The sequence below is a fragment of the Hylaeus anthracinus genome, unplaced genomic scaffold (genome assembly GCF_026225885.1).
Source record: "Hylaeus anthracinus isolate JK02 unplaced genomic scaffold, UHH_iyHylAnth1.0_haploid 11989, whole genome shotgun sequence".
NCBI classification, from domain to species: domain Eukaryota; kingdom Metazoa; phylum Arthropoda; class Insecta; order Hymenoptera; family Colletidae; genus Hylaeus; species Hylaeus anthracinus.
The window spans coordinates 16,985,821-17,009,882 of record NW_026534337.1 but is presented as its reverse complement, the minus strand read 5'-3'; the positions used below and the strand labels follow the sequence as shown (position 1 = coordinate 17,009,882).

General features: G+C 40.8%; 5 protein-coding genes and 2 long non-coding RNA genes across 9 annotated transcripts; 5 read left to right on the top strand and 2 right to left on the bottom strand.

The window, feature by feature from the left end:
* Positions 1-441: 441 nt before the first annotated feature.
* On the top strand, positions 442-2,883 carry LOC128887611 (serine/threonine-protein phosphatase alpha-2 isoform). The gene is made up of 5 exons (XM_054143698.1): positions 442-677; positions 1,459-1,590; positions 1,673-1,903; positions 1,993-2,321; positions 2,438-2,883. The coding sequence occupies exons 1-5, from the start codon at positions 623-625 to the stop codon at positions 2,675-2,677; spliced, it is 987 nt and encodes a 328-aa protein (XP_053999673.1). The 5' UTR covers positions 442-622; the 3' UTR covers positions 2,678-2,883.
* Positions 2,884-3,689: 806 nt separating this feature from the next.
* LOC128887607 (T-box transcription factor TBX10) lies at positions 3,690-14,701 on the top strand. Its single transcript, XM_054143687.1, has 4 exons — positions 3,690-6,570; positions 6,693-7,030; positions 7,254-7,505; positions 10,678-14,701. Exons 1-4 carry the CDS (start codon positions 6,438-6,440, stop codon positions 11,185-11,187), a joined length of 1,233 nt encoding a protein of 410 aa, XP_053999662.1. The 5' UTR covers positions 3,690-6,437; the 3' UTR covers positions 11,188-14,701.
* LOC128887629 (uncharacterized) lies at positions 6,428-7,430 on the bottom strand. Its single transcript, XR_008460076.1, has 4 exons — positions 7,290-7,430; positions 7,024-7,222; positions 6,744-6,952; positions 6,428-6,593 (listed from the first exon to the last, which is right to left on the bottom strand). It is a non-coding gene; the product is annotated as an uncharacterized LOC128887629 (long non-coding RNA).
* A 143-nt stretch (positions 14,702-14,844) lies between the features above and the next one.
* Positions 14,845-17,224, bottom strand: LOC128887627 (uncharacterized). Of its 3 annotated transcripts, none has more exons than XR_008460072.1 (5): positions 17,099-17,224; positions 16,015-17,012; positions 15,739-15,852; positions 15,295-15,410; positions 14,845-15,116 (listed from the first exon to the last, which is right to left on the bottom strand). It is a non-coding gene; the product is annotated as an uncharacterized LOC128887627 (long non-coding RNA). The 3 variants fall into 3 exon arrangements; XR_008460073.1 differs by having other exon boundaries at positions 15,739-15,842; XR_008460071.1 differs by having other exon boundaries at positions 15,739-17,012.
* LOC128887604 (splicing factor ESS-2 homolog) lies at positions 17,196-19,255 on the top strand. Its single transcript, XM_054143682.1, has 3 exons — positions 17,196-17,401; positions 17,558-18,716; positions 18,793-19,255. The coding sequence occupies exons 2-3, from the start codon at positions 17,566-17,568 to the stop codon at positions 19,085-19,087; spliced, it is 1,446 nt and encodes a 481-aa protein (XP_053999657.1). The 5' UTR covers positions 17,196-17,401; positions 17,558-17,565; the 3' UTR covers positions 19,088-19,255.
* Positions 19,256-19,645: 390 nt separating this feature from the next.
* On the top strand, positions 19,646-21,776 carry LOC128887624 (uncharacterized). The gene is made up of 5 exons (XM_054143726.1): positions 19,646-19,797; positions 19,866-20,226; positions 20,306-20,883; positions 20,965-21,349; positions 21,444-21,776. Exons 1-5 carry the CDS (start codon positions 19,695-19,697, stop codon positions 21,676-21,678), a joined length of 1,662 nt encoding a protein of 553 aa, XP_053999701.1. The 5' UTR covers positions 19,646-19,694; the 3' UTR covers positions 21,679-21,776.
* Positions 21,777-22,714: 938 nt separating this feature from the next.
* LOC128887616 (uncharacterized) lies at positions 22,715-23,813 on the top strand. Its single transcript, XM_054143710.1, has 3 exons — positions 22,715-23,093; positions 23,242-23,516; positions 23,598-23,813. The coding sequence occupies exons 1-3, from the start codon at positions 22,782-22,784 to the stop codon at positions 23,716-23,718; spliced, it is 708 nt and encodes a 235-aa protein (XP_053999685.1). The 5' UTR covers positions 22,715-22,781; the 3' UTR covers positions 23,719-23,813.
* Positions 23,814-24,062: the final 249 nt, after the last annotated feature.

Genomic DNA, 24,062 nt, shown 5'->3' with positions numbered 1-24,062 from the left:
TTGATATATATATATAACTAATGGGAATGATTCCTTCTATCATATTTTTACATATTTGCTTAATCCGACATGGACAAAAATGCTACGAACGAATAAAATTCGTTTCCAAAGCACTATGCTGTTACTAGAGTTCATCTTCTTCTTGAACGAACATTGCCAACATTATTTCCTGTATACAAACTTATTCCCCTATTTTGTGAAAGCAAGTACGTCATACTCCCAATCTTCTTCCTATCTACTTTCAAAATTCGTCGACATACTAATTAATTTATCTCTAAAATAAATGCAATCTCTTATTAATTATTATCTGGTACGTGACTCGAAGTCGTGGGGATTTACAGTCGTGGAAGTTTCCAAGATCCTCGGGTAAACGTTACACGGAGCATGCTCGATAAATCGATCGCTCGAACTCTATCGAGCAAGAAGAGCTGGTATTCGGGGAGGGGGTAAAAGGGAGTGGAGTGCGCGGTTGTCCGGGGCGGCCATTGCGGGTACATTGTGCGAAACCGCGAATGCAATTGAGTGCTGTGTGTCAGACGAGTGAAATCCAAGAAAATCAAAAATCGTCCCGAGAGGAAGGTGATACGTGCGAAGCCCGGGACGCGCACAAAACCCCGGCCCGATGGCTGAATCCGACAAACTGAATATTGACAACATCATAGCTCGGCTCTTGGAAGGTAAAGCTGCCTCTGCCCTGTTTGCCCTCCTTCAAAGGGGGGGGGGGGGTACGTGAGACGAACTTGTCGGCCGCCGCGTCACCCTTTGTTAAACTTCCTCCACGTTAATGTTTTTCTGGAACCTGGATGAATTCGGAGCGATCCCATAACTCTCAATAAATTTATCGTGCCTTGCCTTTTATTTTTCCTCCTTCTCCTCTTTCTCCTCCTTCCCTGCCTCTGTTTTCTTTCATCGATTACGCAACTCTCTTTAAATACAACCGATCTTAAATGCTATAGACGAGTCGTCGATGTCCGTTTGTTTACGCGAAACAAGATTGACAGTGCGTAACTGAAATCTTGGTCCCTTGGGCGAGGCTTCTGTCCGTGGACACGATGATCGCCACTGCGTCGTACGTGGTCATTTCAATGCGGCTCTCAACATCCAGCGTCGTTTATTCTTTGAATTTATTTAAATTTATTAATAGATGAAACTGAGTCGTAGGAGAATATTCACTGTTTGGTGACTATGCGAGAAAAGCACGGTTTCCCGCTAAAAATGGGGGGAGGGGGATAGACATAGTCTAACGCTTAGACTTTTTTTTTTGGAACGACAGAGAAATTCAATTTTAGAATCAGAGTCGTAATATCAATGTAGATTTATATTTCGAGGGTACATTGTTCTGTAGAACACTTTCTATGTTAGTCTTTGATTCTAGCATTCATTCATGAGTAACTAATCGAATTTGTAAAATTTGTAAAGTTCTAATTGTATATAAATGGAGATAATTTAATCTTCCAGTGCGGGGAGCCAGGCCAGGCAAAAATGTACAGTTGACAGAAGGAGAAATAAGAGGGCTCTGTCTAAAGTCACGCGAAATTTTTTTATCTCAACCTATTCTATTAGAGCTTGAGGCACCGCTTAAAATATGTGGTAAGTTAGTGGAAATCATTTTTGTACCACCCTTTTTTTATTATCCAGAGAGCAAAACAAGATATATTTTTTTTCTTTTAAGGTGATATTCATGGACAATACTATGATTTACTGCGGCTATTCGAATACGGTGGGTTTCCACCGGATAGCAATTATCTTTTTCTAGGAGACTATGTCGATAGAGGGAAACAGTCCTTGGAAACAATTTGTCTTCTGCTTGCCTATAAAATCAAGTATCCTGAAAACTTTTTTCTACTTCGTGGAAATCATGAATGCGCATCCATCAACAGGATATATGGATTTTATGATGAATGTAAGAAATCTTATAGCAAATTGTTTTTACTTTCATTTTTGGATCTTAAAAATATCGAATATTAAAATTATTACTTTCGCGTTGCATAGGTAAACGTCGATACAATATCAAACTATGGAAAACATTTACGGACTGTTTCAACTGTTTACCCGTTGCCGCTATAGTTGACGAAAAAATATTTTGTTGTCACGGTGGTCTCAGTCCGGATCTCCAAAGCATGGAACAAATCAGACGTATTATGCGACCAACGGATGTACCTGATCAAGGTTTATTATGCGATTTATTGTGGTCGGATCCAGACAAAGACACGATGGGTTGGGGAGAAAATGATCGTGGTGTATCGTTTACATTCGGAGCCGAAGTTGTTGCCAAATTTTTACATAAGCACGACTTTGACCTCATATGTCGCGCTCATCAGGTATGTATGTCACGATACATACGCTATCGTTAATTTTAGCGCATTATCTATTTAATGCTTTGCGTTGCGTACGTGACTTTTTATAGAATCAATCGTAATTCTCTCGAAAATTTCAGGTGGTAGAAGATGGCTATGAATTCTTCGCGAAAAGGCAATTAGTCACTCTATTTTCGGCACCAAATTACTGTGGCGAATTCGACAATGCTGGAGCCATGATGTCCGTGGATGATACTCTCATGTGCAGTTTCCAAATTCTAAAGCCAGCTGACAAAAAGAAATTAACGTACGGTGGCCTGAACGCAGGTAGACCAGTGACGCCCCCGCGAGGTGGAAATAACAAAAGCAAGAAGAAGTGAAATCCTTAGATTTGTTTTTTCACCCCTTCCCCCCTTATTTGAACGCAAAGCTTATAACTTCGGAACAACTTCCTCGAATACCCATCATCTTTTAAAACATTAAGTTTTTGTAAGAGCAAAGATGTTATTGTTATTGTTATTATTTTACCTAATATCGCTACTATTATTGTCATCTATTCCCATATTATACACGAATTTATCGTAAATTTCGATAAGCCGTTTATAATGACACATTAAGTAATGGAAAAATCCGGAGGGGCATTGCTCGTTAAGTAAAAACAACAAACAAAAACCGGACAAGTTCTTTATTAATAAGACAGTTGAAAGTTAATTGAAAAAAGAAAAATGTTATCGAATGTGTGTGTCCGTAAAAGAAAGTTAAAGCCAAGTTCGATTACTCAAGATTAGATTAAAAATTCTCGACGGCTACTATAAGATTCTTAAAAAAGACGATAAACGACAAGAATGGTTAACATCATATTCATTCTTGAATTTTCGCTAATATTATTTTCGTTCTTTCATAACTCGAATAATTCAAAAACCATTCGCAACACTGATTGAAAAAACATGATACGATACAAAAGTACAAGTGAGCTATAATATTTAGTATAATACGATACTATTGATATAACGCCAGAGATAAGTTTATTACGCTAACCGTTGCTTCTGTTGGTATACCTATATTACTTTGTCATTTAGGTTATCGATACATAATATCGTCGCCGTATGTAGACATTTTCAACGACAGATATCCCAGATGCGGTACGCAATCTTGGCTTCGTTATATTTCTGTAAATGCACAAAATTTGTAAACATACAGATATAACTTTCTAGAAGAAAACGTTTTTTGTAGCGTGTGCAACGTTTTTATATTTAAATTTATACAGGTCATAAAGGATACGATGTACGAGCTGTTTGGTGAAACGCCAATAAATTTCGAGCGACATATTTTTCTTTTAGAGGAAAAGGATAGAAACAAAAAAAAAGACAGTGTTGTACATCTCGCGTTTATCTCTAATCAAGAACGTCGATTATGTATCCGCGAAGCTTCTCTGGATTTTGCTCGACGTTATTACGATCGCGAAACTTACAGAAGGAAATCGTAATAATAGATCTAACATAACAAAAAAAAAATCAAGCTGTAAATGTGTATAACGCAAGTAGCGAAATTATGCGAATATGCAATACACATACGATCACGAACGGGCGAGAAACATAAAAAGAAACCCCGATTTCTAAGGATTTCATCGTACGAATGATAACGATCCCACACGGATCGAAAAATAATTTTCTTAGTCTCATTAACATTTACACGCTACTATTAATTTTGTTCATTTCTCCACCACGCTCTTCTTCGCGCACCATGTAGATCGCAGAATCCATTTTCCGATGATAATCGCATACAAAAGAAAATCATTAAGCGTCGTTCAGTAAAAATCGACGCGCCAACAAACTCGCAACAAACACCGATTCATGTTTGCCTCCCTTGTACTTGTACATTAATTTCTATTTTATAAATAAAACTCACGAAAAACATTCATCCATTCTTTTTTTTTGTTTTCATTCACGTTTGATAAGTATTCGTCACGTCCCCGACGCTCCGCAACGACGATATTCGTTTAGTACTGGTTTTTTAATCGAATCATCTTGTCGAACGATCTCATCGATCTCTAGTATGTACACATACGTACGTACATATAAAAATCACTGGTACTATTGATAATGCTATTGCGTATAATATAGAACAATAAATTCATAATCTTTCATTATACATATTTGTTCACTTTTTCACGAAACGCTCGTTTCGACTATTTTTCGAGTAAATATTTTAGCGGCTTACACGAGCGTGGATTAGGTTGAAACAGAAGTCCACGGTGAAGAAACAGACATAGTTCCGTTTAGAATTTAATCGTTAGATAGTTACGAACGTCTGGAAACTCGTGTACGCATTACGAAGTATTTAAATATCCGACGATCCGGATTTAGTACGTAGTTCCGCAATATTTAGCATTCGTTTTGTCATGATAGAGGAAACAAACGATGAAATTTCGAAAATTTGAATTTATTGCCGGCACTATTGCATATTGTACGAGTTCCACGTCCTGTAATTCATACTCGTAGTAGATTTTTAAACGAAACGTAGGTTTTTAAACACGAACGGTAAGACTCGCGTAATTACTAATTGTAAATAATTACAAAGGAATTGGGAATGTAATGACTTCGGAATAGATGTTTATACTTGTAACATTCTTCCAACCGACTTGGCTAAATGTATGGAAGGAGTGAAGAACTTTTTATTAATAAATAAAGTCGTTCCTCTGAATCGTTGTTCTTCAAGTTATGGTTAATTAATGGTAGGTAGTGATATTAAGCGAAAACATATATTATATAAATATAAAAATATGTATATACATATATATATCATTTTCTTCAACCATTTTAAAATGAAAATACAGGTCTTCCTTTGAAAGAAATGAAAAAAATGTTACGATACTTTAAAGTCGTTACGGACGCTAATGTAAGTGGTGTGCAACAAGTACAGTAAGATTCCTGGGAGACCCAGGAAGAGACACGGGTATTTAGTGGTTCGGGAACGACGTTGGTTTCACGCTCGAAGGAAATTAATTCCGACGATGGTCGCGGGTTATCGCGTAATCAACACCTCCTTTTAATCAATTAAGCTCGGCGGTCTAGCGACGAGGTACACGAGACACGAGCCTCGTCCCTGAGGAACGCATCACGCTACTCCCAAGTGTTTGTTACCCGTCCGAGAAGACTCCGCCTTTTGGCACGGGACCCAAAGGAAGAGGATGCAGTTAGCATCCCGTGAACCCAAGTTAGCCGAGCGTGGGTGTCCGCGTAGGAGGATCTTCGTGAAACCCCTCCTTCCTCGTGAAAGGTTTCCCTTCCTCTCGATCCTCCTCTCCAATGTTTCTCGATCGGTCACCTCGGTGGAGAGGAAACCTCAGGAAAGAAGAGGAGGAGATTTCCGTAAAAAGAGAGAGGGAGGGAATACATCGGAGAATGATGTCTCGATGATAAGCCGCGAGGTGTAGTCGACTCGGGGGAGTTCTTTCTGATTCATCCGATGTCGCGTTCACGCCGCCGACGACTTTAAGCCCTTGTCAGCGTCCGGATCTCGAGGTGAAGACAAGTCCTGTTGACGAGAGGTGTGAGAGCCCGTCGACGATGTCGAGCATCCTCTGATAGTCGCCCCAGGATCTCGAATCTCGTTGATTGCCTCGAACCGCTTAACGACCAGCCACGAAAGATAACCGTCCTTCGGGACATGCTCGCCAATTTCTTTTTCCTTCTGTTTCAACGTCGACAAACCTTGTCCCAGTTTCCGCGTGACATCCACCGATTGTTTTTTGCGGACCAAATTTTCGACGAGACGGAAAAAAGATTAAACAGAAAGCAGAGAATCAAGTGCCAGGCTGTAACGTGTGTTTCTTGTTGTTAAACGTGACGGTGACTGTGATCGAAGGGTGGAATCGATCGAAATTTTCAAAGGAAGCCTTACATTGTACAATACGGTTGCATTATGCACGAAACAGTGGTGATTGCGATTTGGTTCTGAAGACTGCAGAGAATCGAGTCGAATTTTTACGAAGGATCGTATTAAATTTACCCTTCAGTTTCGGTTCAAGTTGTGCTTTGGAGTGAATGATAAAGAGTGTTCAAGTTCAAAGGTATATGGTGAATTTGTGAGAAAAAAGAAAGTGATTCGGTTGTCGATGTTGCCAGAGGACCAGTAAGGATGCAACAGCAACACGAGCCACGGCACGATATCACCGCTGATTGCTGCTATCAGCAATGGGCTCCCCATCATCAGACTCACCATTCTGCTCAGCCCATGACGAGCGTTCCATCCCCAATGCAACAGATGGAAGGTAGGTACCACTACATTTCACCGCTAGAAAATTTTATATAAACATGTTTTCGTGATGTTTATTACAAAAAAAAAGGTTTAGTAAACTAAGAAACCGTAAAAGCCGTATAATTATCATTTCAGCGTGTTTGCAGACCGCGGGAAGGGTGAAACGATCCCGTAGCCCCAACTTACCGAAAACCTCGCTAACACAGCGCGTCGCTAATTCGTCGATTTCCACGACAACTCCCACAGAATCTCGCAACGATAGCAACAACAACAATCGTCATTACGGTGACCACCATCCCAGAGAGAATGGCGCGAGTTTGACGGAAGAATCTGGCTCCAAGAGGCCTCTACATTCCGCTCTGGTTGGTGCCGGCGCTGCTCTCGAAGCGAAACCACTATGGGAAGAATTCCATCAATTAGGAACAGAAATGATCGTCACAAAAGCTGGAAGAAGAATGTTCCCTACCTTCCAGGTCATTGCTATGTCTTAATGACTCATTCTTAATTTTCAAAATTTCGTGGAAAACAAAGTAATTCGTTGTTTCGAACGTTACAAGCATTTCTTGACTCTCCATGTGGAAGCCGTTTACAACCCCTTGTTTACGAGCGATTTGGAGTGGCAGGAAATGTTCTCGTGTCACTTATGCATTTTCCCATCGTCGAATCTGAAAGAACGGAATTCTGATCAATTTGCAGTGTCGTTTTTTTGGGTTAGACCCCAACACGGATTACCTGCTGGTGATGGACTTCGTACCCTGCGACGACAAGAGGTATCGATACGCTTTTCACAGCAGCGCCTGGGTAGTGGCTGGTCGCGCGGATCCAATCTCGCCTCCGAGGATTCACGTGCATCCTGACAGTCCTGCGAGTGGCGCTCATTGGATGAAGCAACCCGTTTCGTTCGACAAACTGAAGCTCACGAACAATCAACTCGACGACAACGGACACGTAAGCGATAACATCGAACATGTTTCCCTTTGAGTTACTCTAATTTCTGATGGCACTATTCGAATAAAACTTTGACCATCTCTGATGTTAGGTTGGTGCAAAAGTAATTCTTGTATTCTTCAAGTCAACAACTGAAGGACGAGATTATTTATGCACCAAGCTAGTAGAATTAACGTCGCCGTAGCGATGACAGCGGGGTTAAACGATTAACGATCATTCTCGAGGCTTTGTCTTCCACGTAAAAGAAATTTAGTCGTGCGAACGACGTTGCGTAGCGTAATTCATTCCGAATGCGACGCAAAAGAGAAACACCTACGCAATAAAGTAGAACGAGGGGATGCAGGGAAGTAAAGCTTCGCATCGGGACGCGCCGCGTCGGTGTCGCGTTCCACGTGTTTGTCGTTTACGAACGAGTTCCCCTTAATTGACCTGAGATACGAGCCTATCCTTCGCGAGAAATTATAAGACCGCGAGAGACGCGCGGTAACATTTTTACGGGACGATTCCCTTGTCCCCCAGGACGTCCCGTCAATTTTTTCATTTTTTCTTTCTTCTCCACGAAACGATTTACTTGGCCGTTCAGCTGTGCATAGACTGCAGTCTACGACAAAATACGACAATGAGGCATGGTTCTATTAGAAGCTATTATCGTCTTACGAGTAATTAGTAGCAATAATTGTTTTAACACGTTACGATCTTCAGATTTATGCCCTGCTGATCGTAGAAATTTAATCGCCTACTGAATGAGTCAATGACTACATTACAGGGTAAAGTTTGCACCGTATTTTCCTGTGCACCTTTGTTCTTGTTTTATCTGAAACATAATTCATGGATTGATTAATTCGATGCAACATTTGAAAAGTGAGAGTACAAACCTAATTATACTCTGTACAAAGTCAAGTCACTCCAAAAAGTATCTGATTCCACTTGGAATGGTTCGACTGAGTATATCGTAAAGCGAGCCTACTCACAGTTTGTAAATTTTTTGAATCTTCCGTTGTCCGCGCCTTATTAATCCCACAGTCCTGTCACCAGGATGGAACGGCGATAGAAACTCAACCGCGAGCCTAACGCAAGTAGCGTAAACATGTGTAGTGTAAACGAAGCTCTGGAAGCCTGGGAAAGACAGCGAAGCCTTGGAGGACGTGTTTACGGTTTTCAAAAGAATTCCTTTGGTAGTGGCTGGAAATTACAAACGGAAAGAGTATCGAATAGTCTAAAACCGCGGTATTTATTTCTGATACATTATTCGAGATGATCGTCCGCTTAAAAATTTCATCCTACGAGTTTTTAGAAGATTACAAATAACTATGATAGAATCGAGTAGTTTGTTTTAATAAACAATGTTTGTTACGCTCTACTTCGCGCGTCGAACTTCGAGAACCTCTCGATTCCGTTACTCTTCATTGTGTCCTAATGCACCTGCGGTTGCGCCAAAAATAATCGTCCCTACGTATCCGTGCCAAATTCAGCGTGTCAGGCACCATTGCAAATCAAGCGGTTCGGCACCGAGACGTATTGGCATACCGATTAATGTTTCGAATTTGCTTCGATTCAGACGTCGGTTGCATTGGTCAGTCGTGAGTCAAAGAGAGGACAGAGCGCGACCCTCCGACACCAGACCTGTTTCAGGACAGGACTGTTTCATTATTCAGTCTGATTCCTAATCCTACATTCATTATTTATTATCCTTTACCATTGCTCTTTAATCGCTCGAAAACTGTTCTAGGACAATGTCACAATTCCTTTTCTTGGGGTTGCTTTTCATCTGGCTCGTCCTGGTCCTGATCTATCTTTTCCAAAATCTGAACAACTACGTTCTCGTTCGACGTGTCGTCGATTATTATAAACGCGAGACAGCCACTTTTGCCGACAAACTCGCTCGATGACTCGTCCAATTTCGATACAGGACTGTGAAAGCGAGGCAAATTACTGGTACGAGTTTAATCGTTTTTATTTCGTTGTCCGAAAACTAAGACTTTGAGTTTTGGAATGACTATCGGGTGAAGTTTATTCAGAGGAATATAAGAATGTATGAACAAGCACGGAAGCAAACCATATCGGTTCGACTGTTTTGTTCAAACGAATTTTCTGGACGCGCGCGCTTCGAAGCCGAACGACTCGTGGCGTTGGCTCGCGTTCCATTCGAGGATTTATTACTTAACGCGTGGAAAGAATTTTGACTCGTGGTTGTCGGGCCCTTCTTTCACGTGCCATCGAGCAGTTTGTTCCTTTAATTGCGCTTAGAGAGGCACGCCACCGGGCTTTGTAAAAAATCAGTCGGGTCAGAATTCGGCGCTAAAACGCTCAACGATTCCGGTTTCTTAATTGGGGCTTTGCGTCGTGGAGCGTTCACGGTTGAGAAACGCGACGAAATTCGATACATTATGATGCTTGTTTTACGCGTATGATCCTTGAGAATATTAATATTAACCCTTTGTACTCGGAGCCTTCTTGTTGCAAAATGTGTAAACATTAAGTAGTCTAGCTTTGGAATGTAATTTATTGTAATGAATCTTGATTAATATTTTGTCTATCTCTGGCATGGAAACGATAAAAAAAATAGAATATAGCAATTGGCGGGGGTGAGAAGGAGATGAGAGGAAGAAAATCGCGTATTCAAAGATTCTGGTAGACCGTGTCGGAAGGCCACACACACACACACTTGGCTCTTCGCGAGGATGACTTTTCTTCTTCTCTTCTTCCTCCCCACCGGCCCTGTGGTTCTGTTCTTTTCGTGTATTCAAAGAGACACATGCCCCGGCATATGCTCGTAGAAAAGTGTGCGCAAGAGGAAGGACGAGGGTGTCGTGTTGCCGGAGTGGGTCGGGGGTTAGTTTTTACACTAATTAGTCACCGAGTCTCTCGTGGCTGTCAAACATTGTGACCGCCCCCCTGCGGTGGCTCTTCCTTCGAAACATAGAAAGGTCCTCACGTGTGTTTTTTTCCTCTTGCATTTCCCTTCCTCGGGACTTCTCTTACTCCTTCGGATCACCGTCGTCTTCCGATAACGATTCCAACAGATGATCCTGAAACATTGGAATGCTCAGTCTTCCACAAAGCAAGAAGAAAACACGATTTTTATGAAACTAGACATTCATAGCCCCTCTCAGACTCCTAGCTCTGTATCGACTACAGTAGACGATTCTTTAGTACCTTCTTCGCGTTTCAGATAATCTTAAACTCTATGCATCGGTACCAACCAAGGTGCCACGTGGTGGTCGCGCCCTCGCCGCCAGGTTCTGGCCCCGATCCTCGCACGGAGAACTTCAAAACCTTCACCTTCCCCGAGACGAGATTCACCGCTGTAACCGCCTACCAGAATCATCGCATCACGCAACTGAAGATCGCCAGCAATCCGTTCGCCAAAGGGTTCAGAGACTGCGAATCGGACGAGTGCGACTCCGTTACAGTTTCCAGTATGCAGAATCCTGCGAAGAGGCCCGCGACCGGAAGCACCGGCGTACTCTCGTCGAGTAGTTACGTGAACGCGATACCAACGGTCCAGATCCCTGGTATATCTAGTCAGGATCATCATCAATTTTACGGAGCTGCCGCTGCTGGACCTTGGGCTTATCCCGCGCACCATGGTCAACCTGCGGCGCATATGAATTCTGTTCATTATCCAACGCATCCTCATCATGCGCATCCCTCGGGAGCGTCGTTGTACGGGCCACGATAATTCGGAGTTGCGAGGAACGTCATTCGAAATGAACACAGCGATCTTTTTTATATTCTGCAGATTGTAGAGCACTGAAAAATATTAAACATATTTTGATATGCGTATTAGAGAAGACTACCCTTGAGTACATCAACAGGTGTAGGAATTGGAAAACTCATTGTTGATTGTTTGGAAAGAATGGAAGTTGTACGGTGGACTAAGCAAACGTTCTTTCCAGCAGCATATCGTAGAACGTGCGATGAACGAGTGTCGCGAATCGTGCCTTATCGAGAGAGTAATTGCAGAGAAAGTTTGTGAAAACTATACCAAAGATAGTACTAGCTTTAAGTATGTAATATACAGTAACTTGAATTATATTCGTATCCAGTGTCTTTATACATACGTAAGATAAAAAGAAGCAGCGAGCCAAATGTAACGATAACGCAATCGATGATCTACTTTGATCAATTTTTCCTAAGATCTTTCGGTGAACTGTTACTCTGCCTTCGTAGCGTGTAGTATTTATTCAAAAATCATTTATTCTTAATAAATCATCGTACTCGTAAACAAGGTACCGGTGACGTTCATCGAAAACATATTTATTAAATGATAATTTACCGAAGGATCTTGAAAAGGTGAAAGAGAATAAAATATGTAATTCGATTCGATATAATTTCGATATCTCGAGCGTCGGCCTAGATAAAAATTCCGCCGATTCCTGGCGTGATTAGTACCGTCGCTGTTCGCGACGATCGAACCACGCGATACAAATCGGTTGTTGGTGTCGTAGGTCCGTAGCTCGACGGTCGAAAAAGAAAGTGCCTTTTGTAGGAGCAAAGTGCATCTATTTATACAGGGTGTCTGAAATGCCAAACGGGCCTAAAACGCTCTCGAGCCAAGTCGGGAAAGTAAACGCACCGTGACAACCCATGAGAGAGCTTGGTCGCTAAGTGCCTTAATAAATTATTCTCCAAGTATCGTGTGCCATTGTATCTCGAAATTTTTTTCCCCCTCGAATGTTCTCTTTCCTCGAGAATCCGCTAATATTAAGAAACTCAAGAGCGCTCTGCGTGCGCAACGGTCCTGTACGTATTCGAAAAAAAAAAGAGAAGTGTATGAAATAAATGTCAACGTGACATCGAGCACTCGAGTTCAAGACCATTTCTTTTACCGCTTCTCGCGACCTCCTCTTTCCTTTATCTTCAATTCTACCCCTACATTTAGTCATATTTCATACAAAAATCCAAAAGCTTTTCCGTTTAACTTCTACGTATACTCTAAGTCGGCGAAGTCGTTGGCAGAAAACGTCACGGAGTGCATACGCCAAATCGTCGAACAACATTTTGGTAGACGAGCACGGCGCGCGCGGTGGTTTAACACCGATACTGTTAAAAACGACACGCTAATGCCAACGAAGCGACACGGAACGCGAGCGTCTGACGCGACGCAAGGCGACACGACGCTGTCGGTTTCCACGCATAGAAAAACGGATGGACCGACGTGGCCCGTGATTGATGGCCATGCGAAGCAACCCGTTGTGTAAACATATTACAAACGTATCCTTAATGACTCTCGGTGAATATCTCCCACTTGCATCCACCGAAACGTTTTGTAGTCGCGAGTGAGTGAGCTACGCCCGATGTCGCAAACAACGGAAATAACAAAAAAGGAAACGCTTGGATCAAAGCGATTAAAATGACCGTACACGTTTAAATTAGATTTGCGCTTATTTCGGTACGGTCTCGCGACTCCCAACACGAGTTTAAACAAAGCGAATCGTGGACGAATAATTGATGTTTAAAATGCGGGCGAATGCAATGCCTAATCTATTCGATACTTATCAGTTAAAGGCTCTGTTTCTGTACGGAGTACATTGTCCTAGCTTCCGTCTCCTCGATACCTCCTGATTTTATACAAGGCTTGATAGAAATCAATAGGGACCCTTTAAAAATTCTTTCTATTAAGGGGGTTCGTGAAAAGATACAAAGAAATGCCAGGGATAGAAGAAGCGAAGAGGAAAAAGAGAAAGAATAAGAAATCTCGTGTTTCGAGAGAACCGGTGCGAGTGCAGACTTTTCGTCTACAGAGAGACCGCGCTTATCGGTGACGCGTGACGGCGCCGGCAATAAAAAGCGACCGTCGGCCTATCTTCGCTCATTCTTTCATCTTCCTCGTAGGTGCCAGGCAGGCTCAGCCCTGTAGAAGTCAACCCTCGACAGGGTTAGGTGACCCCGCGCTGCTGGTGGCAATTCTGTTCGCGAGAACCAGCTGCCCTCAAAGCCAACTCTTTAAAACCTCCGAAGACCCATTTTCTCGATAAATGGAACACCGACGGCGTTACGATGTATGTATATCGCGTACAAGCCAACTGACGGAACGTTCGATTGCTCGATCGCTCCCTTCCAAAGATCCAGATACTGGTCGAGAATAAACTGTGTTTATTGAGAGATCGAGGGCCTGAAACGTGCCTGGGAAAACCTTTTCAAGTGGTCTCATTCGGCGCGAGAAGACAGTGGGGTCTCACTAAATAACCATACGTTTCGACCTTGCATTCGCTGTGAAATCTTTGGGGGGTCCGAGGACCTCCAAAGAAGTGACAAATTTCGGTCACTTTTTCGTCGTTCCACGCATTCTTTTGGCCATTAAAAATTCGATGTCTCTCGGAAAAAGTTCCACGAAGACAAACGTGCCGGTTTTATTATCGAGTTCGAATAATCTAACAACGATAAGTACAACGTAGGTCGCATTAAACGGCCAGTGAAATCGGAAGCGAGGAGAAATAAAATGATAGATGGCGTTCCAAGAAAGACAAGCGCTCGATAAATCTCTCTAATTTTCCGGTAGTGGCTCGTTGGTCGCGGATCAAAGACCGACAAATGAATCGCTCGGTAGATGAAAGGAAAAAAACCGTGAAGAGAAATGGAGGAAAAAGAAGGAAAGTGCAAGCGACCGTGCGTGCATCCGTAAACCGAAACATTTCGGGGGATGTGGAGGGTAAAGTGTTGCGTTATCCCACGGACCATGAATCCGTCATCGCTAGCTACCAGAGGAAATACCGCTGGGTATACGGTGCGACGACTGCTGGAGCTTTTATAGTTTTCACGCTGTTTGATACAACCAAACGGTTTTTGAACCTTCGACCAGAACACCTTCTTCTCACCGATCGAAACGGCGTACAGCAATGTTTCTCGAGTTGTCATTCGTTTTTCTCCACGAAACGTTCCGATAAATGTGTCATAAATGTTTCTCGTCCGAGTTAAACATCGATATCTCTTGAAAACTTGAAAAGAATTACTGTACACCACGGATTTCAACTTTTCAAATGGCGAACAAATGAGATGAACGGAACGGTTTAAACGCAACGGTTTAAAGAACGAGAGAATCGGGTACGTAGATACGAAGTATGAGTTATAAAGAAACGAAGCAACCGCCATTTCGCAGCGTCGTTAAAAGAATTGTCAATTTCCTGACCCGGTAGGAGAAACGAACAGCTTTCCAGAATCGGTAACGTTTTTGTAAAAAAAAAAAAAGAAAACATTTGTTATTTCGAGAGACGGGGAGAGGCTTCCGTTTTGGTGCAAAGTTCTCGAAAGAAGACGAGCGGGCAGATCTAGAGGGTCTCGTACGTCGGTGGCGCATACGACGAGCAGAAGTTCATATCCTGCGGTACCAGCCGCACGAATATGGCTGCAATGACAGATTTACAGATTCCAGCCATCGGGGCTGGTCGCTTCTTCGGGATTCTTAAAGCGTACGTTCAACGAGCGAGATGTGCCTTGGATGGCCGGAGTGCGCGTCAAATCGCACCTCGACTGTTTATACTTTACGTCCGCAACCTTCCTCTCTGTCTACTTCTTAAACTTCTTCGTCGCCGTCATCATCGTCGTCATCATCCTCCTCTTCGCTTCGTGTGACTTGCGTTTTATTTAAACGTCGATTTGTCACGAAACCTGCAGTCGAAGGGTACCAACGTTAACGACCACGCAGCTGGTTAATTCATTTCAACATTTAAAACAAAATTAAACGCGATATCGAACTAGTTCAAAAATATATACACCGCGTGCGGTAAACCTAAAAACTAAAAGGATACGTTCGTAGGTGAAATCGTAAATGACCAACATAATTTACCTCACCAAGTAACAAGCATCGTCGTTATTCGTATTTCCAGCCTTATTAGCAACAACAAAATGACCACGGGTTAGCGCCTGTCGACTCATCCTCCTTAATTGCACGGCGACAGGTGACTTGGAACAAATATGATTTAAAATTGGATTAAGCATCGTAAATTTAACTTCGTGCCAAAATGGCAAATGTCCCTATTTTTCTCTGCCCCCAGATGCATGCTACTTCCTGGACCGTGTCCACGATTCATTTTTACGAAGCTGGCGATACCATTCTCTTTGATTCTTTGATTCTTAAATCCGAAGATTTAATTGATTGTAAACGCGTATAGTAGGAAGAAGAAGGAGAGAAAGACGGACATGTCTGTTAGCGCCATGAAAACTGTCCAAGCAAGCCAAGTATCCGAAGACAGACACTGACCGTGAACCACGAGACCTAAAAGAAGTTTACCTTATGTCGTAAATAGAGGGGACGGGACGGGATGGGACGTCTTTCTTGACTCCTCTTGCTCTCGGTGTCGGTTGACACTGACACGTGCTCCGCGTAACGCAAACCTTCGAGAATCTTGGAATAAATTTCACGTTGTTACATTTATTTGCAACGTTCGAAAAAACGCTCGTCAATCCCATGTGATCGTTTAAAGTTCAAATGATAAAAATTATTAACGATTCAATATCGACGTCAATTTAAATTATCTTTGATTTCGTTAAATGCTTTGTTCCTCACATTTTTTATACATTTACATGTTCCTTCACTGGCACTAGTATTCTCCAAAGTAAAGATGGCGACTCCCCAGAGGCGGCGCTTTACAATCCAAAAGGGGATCTTTTCCATCTAAAAAAATTCGATAACCATGTCATTTAAATCATTCTCTATGCTCAATAAATAGAACATTCAATCGACATCAGTCAAAACAATTAAGGGGCTCCCTTTATGTGGTTTGATAACCACTGACTTATATCAAAGAATGCCCTTTAATTAAGTTAGAGTAACAATGTTTAAATTAATAAACGATACATTCGACGGCCACGCTTTCGGCAAAATTCAACATACACAAACTCTGCGAAAAACCTGAAGGAAAAGAGAAGCAACGCGCGTAAGGTGGACCTCAAAAGATTTTCGCTGTAACATAGTCGGCAGGCATATCCTATCTCGCCGCTGGAATCCTCATATGTCTTTCATCGTGCCTTTCCAACACCTCGGAGCCTCCCGAATCATTTTGCTCGGTCTCTCTTCCTCTTTTCTTCCGAGAGTCCGTGCCTCGAGCCACGGCAATACGAGAAGGCAATCGTATCCCATCCCACTGTCTCAGCTCGACCAAAATATCGCTTCGACTACTTACCGAGTGGCCAAAGCCAGGGCCGTCTTTGCACGGCGCGATACAACGATCTACCGATCTACCCCATCGAATTCGAATTGTACTTTCGTTAATTTCATCCTTACACTGTACTATACTACTCCATTATTTTCGAATTTTCCAAACGTATAGTTTGTTTGTTTTCAAATATATAGTGACCACTAACGCAATATATATTTCTTTATCTTTATGAGAGTATCATCCATGGATTGACGAGATCTTTTCAATAAAAATAAGTTTAAGCATTACTCTACTCAAAAGCATACTTAACAAAACACATTTTATATAATGTTTGAAACATTCTCGCTCGTTTTTTCCTTATTTCTTGGTACGTCCTCGAGTCTTGTAGTTATTTACTGTATTAAATCTATAAATAAATTATGTACAGATTTATTTATATTGCGGGTTTTGTGAAAAATGTACCCATTTTAATTAGAGATGTAAATTATTTACCTTGCCAAAGTTCATGCAATGGACGCACAATGACGCCACATGACACTGACAGCGATAGTTCTACATAGCACACATTATCCTTTGTTGGTTAGGTTTAATATTTGTTTGCGAGTGGTGTTTCGTTTTACGCACTAGTGTATATATTCCATCAGCTTTTAATTCCAATAACGATGAAAAAGCTGCAAAAATGTTCAGTTGTATCACGTACATATAAGTATGAATGAGAAGTAAAAATAAAACATTGATGCACGGGCAGACGCATTTAAGAAGAATCTCTGCGCATAACCTTACTTCTTTCAAAACGTAAATACGAATCATTTTGACTTTCAGAAAGTTTATAACTGTTGTGATACGTATACGTCGAATACATTTTCGTCCACACTTGCAGCTGTCATTTTGGATTGTTTTTGTGGACATTGTCTTTGCTTTCGTGTAAACACTGCATTGTGGTTTTTACAGATTTGACGATGAACTCTCCAGGATCTCAAGCCCTAGAGGCAGCCAAAAATATGACAGACTTGGCTGTATTTAAAAAACCGATAGGTGTTGCTAAGAGGCACAAAAGAATGCAGCCAAAAATTTTGGATGAAGACGCATACATAAAGAAAATGGGAGAAATTATACAGAGAGATTTCTTTCCACACTTAGACAGACTTCAAGCACAGAATCAATATTTAGATGCATTAGAGCAAAATGACGTGAAAAGGATGAGAGAACTCTATGAAAAATATAGTTCAGGACGACCGACAACTGAAAGGCCAGCCAGTCCAGCAACATTTGAGACACCAATGAATAAAACTGAATCAGAAGATGAACAGTTGAAAGCATCAAAAACTCCAACAGATACGCCTGTGGCCACAAGCACGAAACAAAAGGATAAACCAGAAACTAAAACTGGATTAGATGCATATTTGAGTATGCACACAAGTGAAGACAATGCAAGTTTCGAAGAAATGATGGTGGAGGCAGAAAAGAAACTCAAGCTTAAGTATGCTTGGCTTTATGAAGCTGAAGAAAAATCATTGGCACTGACCAATGGGAAAGCATCGGACACATTAGCTATCGAGAATGGAGATGAGAAACTTAATAGATTAGACAGTTGGAGTTATAAAAATAAAAATTACATTATGTATGTTCCTGATGGAGTTGAATTAACTCCAGATGAAAGGATAGACCTAGCTAAAAAACGACAATTAGTAGTACACGAAAATACAAGACTCAGATCAAATCCCTTCAATGAGCAACAGAATAAGGAAACCATTAATGAATTGGCAAAGAATCAGTCAAAGGCTAACGATGGAAAAATTGGAGTCGATGGCAAAGAAATTGTTAGAAATCCAACACCTAGAGTAAATGGATTTAGTTTTGTAGCAACCCCGAGTCCAAGACCCGGAGAATGTGAAAGTCCTTTGATGACCTGGGGTCAGATTGAAGGTACACCATTCAGATTGGATGGTGGAGATACTCCTTTATTGAGGACAAGTCAAGGACCATCATTTAGAATGGCAGAACCTCCAAAAAGAGAACAGTTGGCATTACAATTGGCAGAGAAAGCTGGTGAAAGGCACAGAGACAGAAAAACTAAAGCCTTGCAAGCAGCTAGAAAATCATTAGCGACGTAAGTATTCCCGTGTCATTTATAACGTTTACAATTAGCATACCTATATTAATGTTTAAAATCTATTCTATTATAGGCCATCACCAAGATCAACTATAGATCGTTTGAGTACCATGTCTCCAGCAGCTAGAAGATTAGCTACACAGAAACTTCGAATTGCGAGTACACCAACCCCACGAAGAGTTCCATCTTCGAGGACACCATTGATAGGTATCAGAACACCGAGCACTCCGCGAATAAATACACCATCAAAACCGGAAAATCTCCTTGATTCCGAAAATAGTATGCGATGCGAAGGTCCTGTTCTCACCGATAATCTACTCAATTTGCCTCTCCAGAGACAAAGAGCGTCGGATTTTTTTAATAAATGAAACACATAAAGATGTATTACATTTTCAACACTGTGTATTGTATAATATTGTAAATATATTGCTATAATTCTGAACGAAAAATATTAACTTATATTGTAATTACCGACTGTTTATATCATAAAATTAATATTTTATAATAAAATACTTAAAAAACAAAAATGATCTCTCTATAACTCAGACGATATTTGACTTCAAATGTTGATAGAATTAAATCAGACTTCAAAAATGTAGATAACGATTATAGAGCGTTAACGTGTTCGCTTCCGTTTGACCTTACTGCGTGTATAAACAATAATACGGAAGTATGCGGAAATAGCGGACGGTCACGAAGTTTGATTCATTCAAAATGCGACGTTATACCGGGATGTAAGTTTTAAATGATTCATTTATGTTTGCATCAAAATTTAAATAAATGTATCTGCTATGAAGAAATAATGTCTCGTCTACAGTATACGAATACAGGAAGTTTCGGGGGCATATTCGAACGTAACAGGAAATAAAATTGATACTGGTGGATTGTGCAATTCTTTTTCGAATTCATAACTTTTTCACGTATATAAGGCAATCAGAATGGGGGACAAGACAAAAGAGAAAGATCTTCGTCAATATGAAGTCTCTGACTCTGAGCACTCTCTTCATCCTTGCAGTAGCATATTCATTGATGGTTCAGGCAACTCACCAAGAGTGTAAATGTGGAAATTTAGGACCAGGTACACGATTGAAAAAAGATAATTTTACTATATGATGTGTCACTTTAATTTAACACTATTAATTACAGGTACAAATCCTTGCACCTGTACCGATTCCGTTGTGACAGCTGCAAAATTACCAGAACCAACGTATTATGTATCACCGCAAGACATTAACGATGCGGCAGCTGCACGTAACAGTCAAAATAGTCAGTCTGATTCGCAAAGTATTTCTACTCCTGTTACATACACCATCAGTGAGAGTGATTCTACGATACGTAGTAGCAGCGGTTCTTCTCTATTGCCTGTTCCTCAAACAGACGTTATACCTGTTCCTTCTGAAAGTTCAAGCAGAAGTAACTCCGGCTGTGGTTGTGCCAAACAAACATCAGAAACACAAACTGGTGATTCAATAATTCCAACCAGTAATAGTGGCAAAATTGTACCCAGGTATTTGAAAATCTCTACTTTTTTACGAATTTTATAAATTGTTAGAACAAGACTGCAAACATATTTGTTTTATTTACAGTTTTCCACCAATTGGCGATTTATGTTACCCGCTTCCAGTCGACCCCCGCAGTGGAAAACTACTACTGATAGAGAAAACAAAAGTAACTCCAGCTTATCCTGGTAAAATCATATGCAGCAGCTGTACTAACCCATCACCCAACCAACTTCCTTATGAGATTTGTATGAACGTGCTCACTGGCGAGACTACAACCAGAATAATCGAAACCGGCACTTTGGGTACAACAAGTGGATCCAGTCCAACGATATTTGCAAAACCAAATTCTCCTGTACCTGGTATATCAACATCTGGAGGAAATGGAGTTACTACTGGTACACTACCTGGGGCACCTACCGCAAACAGATTAGGATTGTTTGGAAATTTGTATCCTAAAACATATAGTGGATCCAGGCCAAGTTTGCTCCCAAATATAAATTTGGGAACATTTAGTAGATCAAGGTCAAGGATGTATGGACATCCACACTTTGGATTAAGCCAACCCAGCTTCGGAATGTACAATATACCTCCAGCACGTGCTATTGGACAAAAACAATTCTCTATAACTGGCAGCACTTCAAATTGTTTTGATGATGACACAGGTGTGACAGGAAATATGTACTCTAAATCTATCTTTGTCAAAACTCAGAGTTACGTTAAATAATACAGAACATATTTTTCAGATGAAACTGTAGTAGATCATTCGTATCCGGAGATGCCAGCAGACGCAGTCTCTCTTACTCTCGCGTACAAAAACCTTCGCGCTCCAAATGTAATTTATAGACAAGGAAAACAATTTATACCGGAAGATAAATTATCGTTTGGTCATCGAACGGTGCCAAATGAATCGAAAAATGACAAGAAGACTCTTGATATTCCGGAAGAGAAACTTGTGATGGTTGAGAAACCTGTCGTAGAATTAAAACTAGCGCCCCCGAGAACTGTGGTTATTGGTTCATACGATGAACAAGAAGAAGCGAAACTCGCGGAACTTGAAGCGATTGAACGTGAAAGTATAACGCAAGAAGAATCTGCAGATCAAATGTCAGAGAGCCTTCTCACTTATAAGTAAGTTTTTTATTTACAGATTAAAATTTATAAAGCAGGAGTTGAACTCTATATAATATAAATATTTGCTAACTAATATGTTAACCATTCTCAGAGATCTGGGTTACGCACCTGTGGGTTCAGTATATATGAAATCAAGAAAACACAATCATGGAATAATCAATGGAGAAATTAATGATAGTGCAGAAGAACCATGTGGTCCCTTAGGTCCACCAATACCAGATTATATTCCAGGCAAAGTCATAGTTCAGGAAACGGTCATCGAAGATAATTTTGGAAATCCTGGAAATATCGAGATACATCCAACAAATCCTCCGTGTCCACAATGATTGATTAAACAATAAAATAGTCAATTCTTTTGGTTGTAGACCATTAGAAATCGTTATCCTGTACATATTTTTTGAGAAATAAAACGTTTTCAATGAAACTTTAAACCTTCTCCACTTTTATCCCCTGGATTAATAGGACATTTAGATTTAGTATAAAATAAAATAAGCAAAGGAAAATATTTTGTTACGACTTCGTCAAGACTTCAAGAAATTTAACAAATCAATAAAATTACACTTTTTCTTACTGGTGTATAACTTAGAAAAAGAAAGAGAGAATAGTATTTGTTAGTTTCTGTTACGCCTTCGCTGGGTACGGAGATTTACGATGTTCCTGTGACTTCGACTTCCGAGGTTTAAGCGATCCTGTCAACGCATCGTGAAACGGTCTTTCGAGCGGGGTAAAAGCAATTTTTGGTATGAGCAACACATGGCAGAGGAGACTGGTAGGGCAGGCGGATCTTAGAAGACACTAAAACTCCTGAGATAGAACTTGGAATACTTTCTGAGATTAACAGAATATCGAAATGCAAAGATGAATAGGGCTTGGGATATTCTATTAGATCAAATTTAACTAATAAATAAATAACAAAATAGTTCTCCTTTATTCGATTCATTATTTAAATAACTCTTCTTCTCTAGATAACGCGGTACTTGCCTAATATATATTTAAAAACACCGCGTTTCTTTTTTAAAAATACCTCTCCGAGCCATGTGTATAGTTTTAATTTTTGATCCACTCATCCCCGAACATATTTCTCTCAAGCTTGGATCAAACATTTTGCTCAGCGTCGTTATCTTGAATATGTTATTGTTAGCTATCGAAAGGAAGTGTTATCGAAGACGGCGTTAACCGCGCGCTTTTGGGTTTACGTACGTTTTAATTTACGAACACTACAACTCTGTAATAGCACGTTACGATTTTATACAGTGGTCTGCATGAAAAATGGTTTTCACTTACATGTTTTAAAACTTGCAGCGATACGTGCGTTTCATCTCCTTTTTCATAAACACGTTCGAGGCTTGTAACTTCCGCGGATGAAGTTCGCTCGCTTCCGCCTACTCGGGCACGTTCGGGAGCTGTAAAACTTTTAAATGGAAAAACGATGAGTTTCCTTCCGTTTTTATTTACGTATACGTATAAATTGCGCCACATAAAAATTGATACGTTCGATGATAAACAGGAAGTGATATTGTTTTTCACGAATCCGTATATTAAGAATGCGAGCATACCGCCTACAGCTGAATCGCAGTATCGATTTTCAGATACGGTCATGAATACGGGAACCGCGTTCTGGATTCTTATCGCTTTTCATTCGATCTTCAATTTCGAATGTTGTTACAGCCACGACAGACCTAAGATAGTTACATACGGCGATCCTTGCATCGCGACACGCCAATTACCAATCAAGATCGAGGTATGTATGCGCAACAAATTAATGCCCATTAAGCTAACAATTTGAATCGACGTGCTTTGTTCTTCGAACACGTAGAAAACAATCTGTTTAGTTGCAACAAAGATGTTACACAACAGATGTATCATTTGGTAATGAAATCATTTTCCAGGGACCTAAACCACCCGTAGAGGACGAGAAGATACCTGTGTCGTTGAATTTTAGAGTTGTTTCGGATATGTATGTGCAACCACGTCGCGACGAATACTCGATAACAATAGATGTGCCTTCTACTTCTATTAAATCGCAATCAGACAGTGTCATTATAGACGATACATCGCGAGGAACATTTTACACGTACAATACTCACGTTCCTCCTGCTGTCGAGGCACCGCCAGCCTCCAAACATTATAACTTCGTAATTGACGAGACAGTTCGGAACATTGAGTAAATTTTACTAAATTATTTTTGCTATACCTTCAAAGTTCCGTGTTTATAAATCTAATTTTCCATGTTCCTTTTCTGTAGTATTCCTCAAGGCAACGAGCAATCCGAAGGAATGTTTCATCAACGATTGAAGGGACTCAGAACTCGTATCGATACAGTGCTTGTTCCTGCTTGCGAGGTTCAGCCATCTTACGAATGTTAAGCTACTTGAGGAATATGAAATTTCTGTAAATACAAGAAGCATGATGTAATACAGGCTAATAAAATCAATCGAACGAATAATAATATATCGTTTCCTGCATTCTTCATTCATTATTTACGAAAACAAGTTCAATTATTCTCGATTAGATATTCCTCTTACGTCAACGTAGTTTATTTGCTTTATCGATCCAATAAATTCCTCGTTTGTTTGTTGTTTCGATGCGGTCCTCAAATTCCCGCGTTTATATTTACGCGTACAAACATGTAATCGCTAAAAGAAACGTGTCTCGCGGCGAATCAACGTGGATCGACACGGATACCTTAACATAATCAAGACAACTAAAA